General features: G+C 37.0%; 1 protein-coding gene across 3 annotated transcripts in view; it reads left to right on the forward strand.

Moving 5' to 3' along the window:
* LOC123563978 (FK506-binding protein 15-like) overlaps positions 1 to 12,179 on the forward strand; it is a 241,413-nt gene that overhangs the window by 41,004 nt on the left and 188,230 nt on the right. For all 3 annotated transcript variants that reach the window (XM_053524018.1, XM_053524017.1, XM_053524016.1), the window contains exons 4-5: positions 6,222 to 6,291; positions 12,053 to 12,127. In XM_053524018.1, the coding sequence (XP_053379993.1) occupies positions 6,222 to 6,291; positions 12,053 to 12,127 (145 nt within the window). The remainder of the gene's footprint in view (positions 1 to 6,221; positions 6,292 to 12,052; positions 12,128 to 12,179) is intronic.

Genomic DNA, 12,179 nt, shown 5'->3' on the forward strand with positions numbered 1-12,179 from the left:
TTAAGTATGAAAAATAGTAAGTCAACAACTCAGAATTTTCTCTTCAATTTTAAAATACTCTGTTTCATCGCCGTACAAAGTTTCATAAATAAGCGTATGTTGAGTCAATTAATGTCACTGACATGTCATTTCCGGTGTGAAATATTTTATTTTATGAATTAAAGATAAAATCCCTATATAACCATTTTTAAAACACAAAGCTGAGCTATATTTGTGTTTAAAGAATATCTAAAATATCGTGAAAGACATCAACATTTGTTTGTAATAATTATGTCTCCCCCCCCTCTTGGGGAGACATATTGTTTTTGCCCTGTCCGTCCGTCCGTACGTCGCACTTCATTTCCGAGCAATAACTGGAGAACCATTTGACCTAGAACCTTCAAACCTCATAGGGTTGTAGGGCTGCTGGAGTAAACGACCCCTATTGTTTTTGGGGTCACTCCGTCAAAGGTCAAGGTCACAGGGGCCTGAACATTGAAAACCATTTCCGATCAATAACTAGTGAACCAGTTGACCCAGAATGTTGAAACTTCATAGGATGATTGATCATGAAGAGTAGATGACCCCTATTGATTTTGGGGTCAATCCGTCAAAGGTCAAGGTCACAGGGGCCTGAACATTGAAAACCATTTCCGATCAAGAACTAGAGAACCACTTGACCCAGAATGTTGAAACTTCATAGGATGATTGTACATGCAAAGTAGATGACCCCTATCGATTTTGGGGTCATTCCGTTAAAGGTCAAGGTCACAGGAGCCTGAACATTGAAAACCATTTCCGATCAATAACTTGAGTACCACTTGACCTAGAATGTTGAAACTTCATAGGACGATTGTACATGCAAGGTAGATGACCCTATCGATTTTGGGGTCACTCTGTTAAAGGTCAAGGTCACAGGGGCCTGAACATTGAAAACCATTTCCGGTCAATAACTTGAGTACCACTTGACCTAGAATGTTGAAACTTCATAGGGTGATTGTACATGCAAGGTAGATGACCCCTATCGATTTTGGGGTCACTCTGTTAAAGGTCAAGGTCACAGGGGCCTGAACATTGAAAACCATTTCTGATCAATAACTATTGAACCACTTGACCCTGAATGTTGAAACTTCAATGGATGATTGTACATGCAAAGTAGATGACCCCTATCGATTTTGGGGTCTTTCTGTTAAAGGTCAAGGTCACAGGGGCCTGAACATTGAAAAATATTTCCGATCAATAACTTGAGTACCATTTGACCTAGAATGTTGAAATGTCATAGGATGATTGTACATGCAAGTTTGATGACCTCTATCGATTTTGGGGTCACTCTGTTAAAGGTCAAGGTCACAGGGGCCTGAACATTGAAAACCATTTCCGGTCAATAACTTGAGTACCACTTGACCTAGAATGTTGAAACTTCATAGGATGATTGTACATGCAAGGTAGATGACCCCTATTGTTTTTGGGGTCACTCCGTTAAAGGTCAAGGTGACAGGGGCCTGAACATTGATAACCATTTCCGATCAATAACTTGAGAACGTCTTGATCCAGAATGTTGAAACTTCATAGGATGATTGAACATGCAGAGTAGATGACCCCTATCCATTTTGGGGTAACTCTGTTAAAGGTCAATGTCTCAGGAGCCTGAACATGGAAAACAATTTCCGCTCAATAACTTGAGAACCACTTGACCCAGAATGTTGAAACTTCATAGGATGATTGAACATGCAGAGTAGATGACCCCTATTGATTTTAGGGTCAGTCTGTTAAAGGTCAAGGTCACAGGGGCCTGGTCATGTAAAATTATTTCTGGAAAATAACTTGAGAAACACTTGACCTAGAATGTTGAAACTTAATAGGATGATTGGACATGCAGAGTAGATGACCCCTATTTATTTTGAGGTCACTTGATCAAAGGTCAAGGTCACAGGAGCCTGAACAGTGACTTGAGAACCACTAGGCCAAGAGTGTTGAAATTTAGCGGGATGTCTGGACATGCCAAGTAGATGATCCCTATTGCAGCCAACCATCAGTGTCTCTTTGACTTTCGCTCCTGACCCCTATTGACTTCTTGCCTATAGGACTTTGCATTTGGGGGGACATACGCTTTTTTACAAAAGCAATTTCTAGTTTATTGTAGGTCGGTTGTGATTTGTTTTGTTTTACGTTTTAAACCCGTTTTTCAACAGTAACAGACAGTTAACCAGAGATCCGGGATTCTGTACCAGTAAAAACCTGTTATCCGCAAGTAATTGTCAACTTCCCCACATGATTCTGAGATGGAGGACGAATGATTTTAGTCATAATATCCCTTATCAAATCGTCACAGAGAAGAAAAGCCTCGCCCGGGGATTGCACTCACGTTCCTGCGATCCGTAAATCTGCGGTCTCCTTATTGAGCTTGTGAAGCAAGTTCTACAACTTATATAAATCAATTTTGACATTTCACTCCTGATGAATCCATCATCAGGGTAGGAGCAGAGAAACCAATTTCCCTTCTAATGACAAGCATCCAAGCAAGGGAGCTACTCAGGCCCGGATCCAGGGCCGGGCCGAGGGGGCCCATGCCCCCCAGTTGGCTGAGAAGTGATCTATACTCATCAAAGATGAACCCTACTATTTTGGCAAAGGAATAATTTTTTCTCAAAATTTAGACCCAGAAACGCACCAGAGGCCACCATTTCATACCTGTATTTCAAAATTTTCCAGGGGGAAAGCCCCCTGACCCCCCAATGAAGAGGGGAGTAATGTAAACCCTCCATTACCTCAAACTTTCGACCTAAAAATGCACCAGTGGCCACCATTTCATGCCTGTATTTCAAAAAATCCAGGGAAACACCCCCACCCCCCCAACATGGGCAAAGGCACCCCCCTCCAATACCTTGGTGTGCGCCACGGCAGTGATGACTTTGGTCAAGACTGGTGGTCCCCAGTCAAAAATTTCTGGATCCGGGCCTGCTACTGGTAATATTTTTGGATCCGGGCCTGCTACTGGTAATATTTTTCACGCCTTTGGTATGACGGGGCCGGAAATCGAAACCAATCCCCTCCCCCTCCCCCTCTCCCCCCCAGCACTCGAAGCGGGCTCGGACTAGCTAAGCTCTATGCACTGTTAATGAATACGCTTTTGAAATGAAAGCACATATACAGGTGTTGTGTTTTTCTCTCTCTTTTCTAGAATAATAGTAATAATTTTTAAAAAACCGAGGAATGTATATACATGTAGTTAAGGTATCACAGAGGGGACATGGATGTTTTTGTCATACTAAAACGTGCGCACATATTAGTTACTTCGTGCGCATGTAATATCTATTACTTGCGCACGTAATAAGAATTACGTCACGTCCGCACATATTAGTATCAAACATCTGCGCACGTATTAGTATAAAAAATACCTCTGCATACATATCACTCAGCATGATGGAGTGCGCACATGCACAATGTTTCTTAGACTAACACCTGCATACTGAGCAACTTTGTCCGTTCTTTATCGCTGCAGCCGTTTTGTCTCGAATCTGTCTAGAAAGCTAAAATTGCCTTTCGATTCGAGGAAAGGAAAAGCGGTAAACCAGAGGAAAGCTGGGTCGTCTGTTTATCACCTATTGTTATTTTGTAATCAGTTTATACCTACCGCTCTAATGAATTCAGTGTTTAATACCATTAGAATAAAGTCAAATGTCTTCATGCGCGCATAAAAATGTAACTACTTGGGTATAATTATCACAGGTCGTCTTGTAAACTGATTTTAATATAAACGCAATATATAATATAAATGCAACAAATGTAATTGGAATATAACATAATGTACTAAAATCAAATTATTTTCTGTCATATATAACCAAAAATCTTTTGCAGGAAATCAGAAGCATTTTACGTTACATATACAAGGGCATTTTGGCGGGAAACTGCACGTGCCTTTCATGCCACTCCTTCCATAATGATCTAACATACGCTAATGTATATTTCGTGCTTCTCATATCGATATTATGGTTTCATGGGAAAGGAAACGTTTTTATACGCCCGAAGGGACGTATTATGTTATGACGCTGGTGTCCGTCTGTCCGTCCGTCCGTCTGTCCGTTAGCAATTTCGTGTCCGCTCTGTAACTCTTGAACCCCTTGAAGGATTTCAGGGAAACTTTACACAAATGTTCACCACACCGAGACGATGTGCAGACCGCATGTTTTGGATGTCTCACTTCAAGGTCAAGGTCACACTTAGGAGTCAAAGGTCATATCAGTTTGTTTCGTGTCCGCTCTGTAACTCTTGAACCCCTTGAAGGATTTCAAAGAAACTTGACACAAATGTTCACCACACCAAGACGACGTGCAGAGCGCATGTTCCGGATGACTTGCTTCAAGGTCAAGGTCACACTTAGGGGTCAAAAGTCATATCAGTTTGTTTCGTGTCCGCTCTGTAACTCTTGAACTGCTGGAAGGATTTCAAAGAAACTTGGCAGAAATGTTCACCACATTATAACGATGTGCAGAGCGCATGTTCCGGATGACTCGCTTCAAGGTCAAGGTCACACTTAAGGGTCAAAGGTCATATATGACTTTGCTTTGTGTATATTGCTCTGCATTGCAGTGCTCTTGTTTTTATTTGGCAGATCTCTTTTTTGTACTTAAATAATTTTTTTTTTTTTAATTACTTCCCTTTTATGTTACTATAAATAGCTTATTTTGAAACTTTTTTATTATTGGCCGTAGGGAAAAACCGAGACCACTTTTCTGTGGTACAACATGGATGGTACCTCCAATTTTAAGGTGTATTTTTACATACCTATACCTGATAAGGATTTTTTTGTAGACTTTGATTTTTTTTTTTTGTGGACTTAGATTTGTTTTTTGAAGTTTTCCTTTTGTTGTTCCAGTCCTTTGGGGCTACAACAGTCAAGTTCTTAAAATTTTGCTCCAATCCTATGATGTAAGCCTTCGGGCGTATATTGCCCAGCATGGCGGCGCTCTTGTTGATTTAATCCAAGAAATTAAGTTGAATAAACTACATAGATATGCTTCCATAGTTATTATACCGATCTAATTCATTTCCGGAGACGTTTCTGTGGGTATGTGTTTTAGTTGTGTGGTAAGGATTAAATAATATTCAACTCGTATATTATTTATTCAAGTAAAATAAACATTGTCGTTTTTTTCAACTTACGTGATGAAAATATTTCATTACATATTTAAATAAAAAATCACGGAAAATATGAAAAATGGAAACTTGTAAGACAAAGTCCTGCCTCCTGATTTATCTGACAAAGGTTTCGTTTTATACGAATATCATACAACAAGAAGAACATTCCGTATATGAAACGAAACAAAATACACTAAATATGTAAGGAGATATAGAAGCAAAGATGTTTTTAAAAAGTTATTATTTCATCAAGTATGTGAAATAACTCGCTAAATTACTATAAATAAAAAAATGCAAAACTGTTTGTATGTTGCTATGGTAACGCATATGAAACGAAAGTTTCGGATTTTAGTTTTAGAAATTTTCTTGATACGAATTCAAACGAAACAGACATAATAATTAGAGAATAAGCCTATGCAGATGTATAAAATAAAAAAATCTTATTTCTTAAAAGAGTTTTCGGTCGTCCTTACATGAAAGAGTTATCTCCCTTGTTTTTGCACGATAATTCTGTCTTAGAATACAAAATAAAAATCCATTTCAAGAAGTTGAATCACTCTGTATTGTGACGACATACAATTTATAGGGTTCAGCAATGTAAACTAAAATATATTGCAAAAAAGTTTTCTATACCCCCATTCTAAATGATCAAATATCTTTTCAGCATAAGTCTTAGATAGATGTAATAATCAATTATTTTTGGTTCATTACCGACATCTGGTCATAATTATATCTTGGTGGATTTTGAAAAATATACCGGTAGTTAATTACCAATGAAATGGTGTTGTTTTAAAAACATGCATATTTAGTGGGGGCCATTTTTGGTTCTTATCATATCCCGTCCTTTGAAGAAATGCAACAAAAAAGCCGTTTTGGCTGAAACCATGAAATTTCATAACTGCCATAGTAAATGATTTTACAGTAATGGAACTAATGATGAAAATTTAGCAAAACTCAATGAATGAACACACTGCAAACTATTAGCAAAATATTAAAATCTTCTTTGAAAGTGTTACAGTCATAAAATGAAAGTCATACATTTATGCAAAGAAGTATATAGCTCTTTGATTTATGCATAAAGTTTTTATATTTCTTACTTTCAGTGTGGATAACAAGTATGCAAGTCAGGGAAAGCTTGGAGCTGCCATTTTAGCTAATCATGTGTCTAGTGAGGTGAGTAACTCTGTACATCATATTATGACTTTAATTAGACCTGACTTGAAGTCATTCGTTAGGGGAAGTAAAGGAATTAATAAGGTTTTTAATTTTATGTTGAAAATAGATAATGAAGCTGTCTGATGAAAGGACATTTTAAATAGTTAGAAAAACACTACTTTCAATATTACACATGAATTGCAACATGTACATTTTGTATTTTTGTATGCAGTCAGAGCTAAAGGGGTGTGGGGGTGGGGGAGGGGCGGTAATCAGTATATTCAGTAATACTTTCATCTGTGTTAATCAAATTTTCAAACCTTTGACAAATATATGAGAAACAAATCTTGAATTTAGCATTTAACAAGAAATTGATATCTGTTATGTTTATAACAAAAATATGGCAGTCATATTTTAAACAAAGTCATTATGGCCCTTTTATAAGGGTAAAGTTGTTTATCATGGATACCAAAGTTTTGAATTTATCTTAGACGTCACTAGTCTACAGTATAATCCCTATAAAGCAAAGGCAGGTAAGATCGATGACAACACCATTTCTCAGTAAATTAATACCTAGAAAAATTACCTGTATACAAACTAGAAAATTTTGTTTTTCTACAGATGTTGCTCTAGTGTTAGAGATGTAAATAGGTGAGCTATAGTGACCAGTCATTGTCCGTCGTCAGTCGTGCATCGTCCAGCGTCTGTCAACATTTGCCATGTGAGAGACCACAGTTGTGACCCAATCTATATGAAACTTGGTCAGGATGTTTGTCTTGATGATCTCTAGGTCAAGTTTGAAACTGGGTCATGTGGGGTCAGAATCTAGGTCACAAGGCCAGATCAAAGGAAAATCTTGTTATCCCCCACCAAAAGCGGAGGGATATAGGTTTGGCGTTGTTCGTCCGTCCGAGCCAATATTTAGGGATTACCGTATTTTCCCTAAGTCTTGGGACAGCATAAAATAATTATTTTTTTCACTGTCCCAAGACTTATTTCCCGAAAAATAATTATTTTGAAAAGTGTCCCAAAAATATGGACACAATAATCGTCATCGGGTAACATCCCCCACCCACCCTTGTTTTCATCATCAATTAATACCCCCTCAAAGAGCTAAAAGAAGTGTGTCGGTATCATGACATCAGAAGTGGAGATCAAAGCGGTATAGTTTCCCCGAGATTTTCATGGCATTACGTCATGTTTTCGTGCCATGTTGCACATCACTGTTTGATCGTACCGCCTCGGTTCTTTAAAGTGCTGAGAAGTAGATCTAGTGTTGTAAAAATCAATAAAAAAAAAGCTTTTTTTTTAATTTGTTAAAGCGAATGTGCAATATCCCGTATAAACTGACAGGTAAACGTGTCAAACTATAATAGCGGATATCTTACCTCTGTGACCTATTTGCCCTCAAGGAAAGTACAAAATGGTTTGAGAAGAATATCTTATTATAAAGTGTTGTGTCAAAAAATACATGTACATGTACAAAGATTCATTCAAAACTTATTAAAAATACGCAACAACATCATTATTGTTTTTGTTTTTTAACCGCATTTTCTATTTACATTCACGAGGTCACGTAACAGAAATCTGTTTGCCAAAAATCGTTTTACTTCATATTTTTAAATTGCTGCCGCTTTTTCATTATTTAAGATTTTTCTATTCTGTTTTTTGTACATTCTGGTCAAAAGTCTGAATTTTATGCCCATAGTTTGTATCATTTATATACTTTTAGAAAGAAATAAATATTTAGGATCACGCTGTTTGAAATTTTGCAAGTAATTTTATGAAAATTCGACCTTTTTTATAGAATTTTGCCTACATTTCTGTCGATACCTTTTTAAAATCGTTATAGAATTCAAACTATGTTACTTCTCAATCGGTGTTGAAAATCTGAAGTGATAAAATCAAAAAATGAATGCGTGACGCGCGTTTTTTGTATACGTGTCGATAAACAAAATTAACAGCGTTGTAAGTTAGACATTACGATAGGGCGCACGTGCTCGTGGAATGGAAAATTACCGGCATGGCGTTTTGATATCTGTACGATTCACGGGTAAATTCCAGTCAGTGGTAAATAAAAATAAATAAATAACGGAAAACGGACTTCCTGGCTGCAGCAAAAAAAAAAAAAAATATATACAACACTTAACTGGTATGGTAAAAAAACACTTTACTGTCAAGGAATATCAAGTAAAAACACGACACGAAAATGTTAAAAAAATAGTCTTTGGTTCTTATAATTATTTGATATTTTGATCGATAAAACACCATACAATGTATAAAAACGGTATTTGAGTTACATCTTGGATCAGTACACAACCATAGTCCCAACACTTGGGGACGAAAAATACGCTGAGAAAATACATGTCCAAAAAATTAGGGACAAGAAAAATAATTATTTTTCCAGATTTTAGGGGTGTCCCAAGATTTAGGGTGTCCCAAGACTTAGGGAAAATACGGTAGGAGCTATCGAACAGTACAAAGAACAAAAGAAAACAATAGGTTCATTCCGTGAACAAAAGGTTTAGGGGCTAGTAGCCCATAAGTTAACAAAAGAAAATAACAAAAGAAATACCCCATAAATCTAAAATGTTGGAACGTCCGTCCGTCCGTCCTGAGCCATATCTAGGAAGTGGTTGGGAATATTTAAATAAAACTTCACATTCATGTTCACCACTATGAGTTTATGCGGCCCGTTAAGTTTCAGTCAGATTGCTTAAGTAACACCAGAGTTATGACCCTTAGAAGTTTCTAGTGTTAACTATATAGGGTACTATAAATATGGCAATTTCTGCTTCATAACTTGTGATATATTTGACCTAGAACTATGAAACTTAAATTGAATTTAGATCACCATAATGTGGTAGTGCACACAATTTCGTCAGGATCTCTTTAGTAAGTTCAGAGTTATTGCCCTTTAATTGTTTAAAAATCCACATATTTGTACGTAACAAACTAACCAATTGGTAGAATTTCATTAAACTTCTTTCATCGCCTGGCGTCCCTCGTCCATCGTCAACAATTCGACTGTTAACACTCTAGAGGTCACAATTTTGGCCCAATCTTAATGAAACTTGGTCAGAATGTTACCCTCAATAAAATATTGGACAATTTTGATATTGGGTCACCTGGTTTCAAAAACTAGGTCACCAGGTCAAGTCAAAGGAAAAGCTTGTTAACACTGTAGTGGTCACAATTTTGGCCCAATCTTAAAGAAACTTTGTCAGAATGTTACCCTCAATAATATCTTGGACAAATTTGATATTGGGACATCTGGGGTCAAAAACTAGGTCACCAGGTCAAATCAAAGGAAAAGCTTGTTAACACTCAAGAGGCCACATTTATGACTGTATTTTCATGAAACTTGGTCAGAATGTTAATCTTGATGATCTTTAGGTCAGTTCAAATCTAGGTCATGTTGGGTCGAAAACTAGGTCACCAGGTCAACTCAACAATTCGACTGTTAACACTCTAGAGGTCACAATTTTGGCCCAATCTTAATGAAACTTGGTCAGAATATTACCCTCAATAATATCTTGGACAAGTTTGATATTGGGACATCTGGGGTCAAAAACTAGGTCACCAGGTCAAATCAAAGGAAAAGCTTGTTAACACTCAAGAGGCCACATTATGACTGTATTTTCATGAAACTTGGTCAGAATGTTAATCTTGATGATCTTTAGGTCAGTTCAAATCTAGGTCATGTTGGGTCGAAAACTAGGTCACCAGGTCAAATCAAAGGAAAAGCTTGTTAACACTCTAGAGGCCACATTTATGACCGTATCTTAATGAAACTTGGTCAGAATGGTAATTTTTATGATCTTTAGGTCAACTTTGAATCTGGGTCAGGTGGGGTCAGAAACTAGGCCACCAGGTCAAATCAAAGGAAAAGCTTGTTAACACTCTAGAGGCTACATTTATGGCAATATCTCTATGAAACTTGATCAGAATGTTGTCTTGATTACCTCTAGGCCAAGTTCGAATCTGGATCATGTGGGATCAAAAACTAGGTCACCAGGTCAAAAAATCAAAGGAAAAACTTGTTAACACTAGAGGTCACATTTATGACTTTATCTTAATGAAACTTGGTCAGAATATTAATCTTAATGATCTAAGGTTCAAGTTCCAATCTTGGTCATGTGGGGTCAGAAACTAGGTCACCAGGTCCAAATCAAAGGTAAAGCTTGTTAACAATCTAGAGGCCACATTTATGATTGTATCTTCATGAAACTTGGTCAGAATGTTAATCTTTATGATCTTTAGGTCAAGATCGAATCTGGGTCATGTAATGTCAAAAACTAGGTCACTAGGTCAAATCAAAGGAAAAGCTAGTAAACACTCCAGAGGCCACATTTATCACCATATCTTAATGAAACTTGGTCAGAATATTAATCTTGATGATCTGATCTTTAGGTCAATAGGTCAGGTGAGTGATACACTAGGTCAAATCAAAGGAAAACCTTGTGTATGCGATAGAGGCTGTATTTTTCAATTGATCTTCATGAAATTGGTCAGAATAATAGCCTTGATGAAATCTAGGTCAAGTTCAAATATGGGTCATCTGGGATCAAAAACTAGGTCACTAGGTCAAATTAAAGAAAATACTTATTTATACTCAAGATTTTTTGCTCCAATTTTAATGATAATTGGTCAGAATATTTTTTTCCGTGAAATCACTAGGTCAAACATGTTTACTCTGTTATGGTGTGTTATAGTGTGTTTCTCAGTTGAGTGACCTAGGACCATCTTGGCCCTCTTGTTTAATGAAATCTTTGACAAGTTCGAATCTGGGTCATTTTGGGTAAAAAACTAAGTCACTAGGTCAAATCAAAGCAAATGCTTGTTTACACTCAAGAGGCCACATTTTTGGTCCAATCTTGATGAAAATTGGTCAGAATGTCTCCATGAAATCACTTAGGTAAAACATGTTTACACTGTTTTGGTGTGTTACTCAGGTGAGCGACCTAGGGCCATCTTGGCCCTCTTGTTTATGCTCCCCGAAGGGCAAGCATATAATTTCAACATCTTCTGTCCATCCCACCATTCTTGTCCGAAGTATTTCTCAGCAACCACTGGGTGGAATTTAGTGAAACTTCATAGGAAACTTTCCTATCAGAAAGAGATGCGCATGTTATTGTCTTCTGGTCGGATGATTTTTCACTGAGTTATTGCCCTTTGATTATTCAACATTAGTATACAAGTGTACTATAGTACAATTCTTGTCCAGAGTGTTTCTCAGCAACAACTTGTTGGAATATAGGGAAACTTCATAGAAAGTTTCACTATCAAGAGGAGATGTGCATATTGTCTTCAATTTCAAGTCTGATAACATTTCACTGAGTTATTGCCCTTTGATAATTCAACATTAGTAAACTATAGTGCCATCTTAGTCTGTAGTATTTGTCAGCAACCACTGGTAGGAATTCAGTGAAAATTCACATTCTAGAGGAGATATGCATATTAATTTCTTGTGCTTGTTGGATGATTTTTCAATGAGGTATTGCACTTGGATTATTCAGCATTTGTAAAACTGTATGTGCCCAGTCAGTGAATTCCACTTCCATTATTTTAATATGCAATAATCATATTTCTGGGAGCATCCATAGGTTTTACCAATATTATTTTGTTCCTAGATTTTCTGAGTATTTTAGTATTAATTCAATTTTATGGCATCTGAATCTTTATAGTCTATGGCTGAGGCGATGGAACAAATAAGTAAAACATTTTGTGTGACTTTCTTGATTTCAACAATTCTTGATTTCTTGTGATTATATTTCAGTACTCGGTATTGATGTACGTGTCCCAGCAACAGAAGATAACCACTGCAAAAATAACCTCAGCTTTCGCATACACTGTAAGTATTTCTGGGTTGTATGCAATGTTACTATTGAGTTCAAAGGCCAGGC

Source organism: Mercenaria mercenaria, chromosome 15 (assembly GCF_021730395.1).
Source record: "Mercenaria mercenaria strain notata chromosome 15, MADL_Memer_1, whole genome shotgun sequence".
Classification (NCBI taxonomy): Eukaryota; Metazoa; Mollusca; class Bivalvia; order Venerida; family Veneridae; genus Mercenaria; species Mercenaria mercenaria.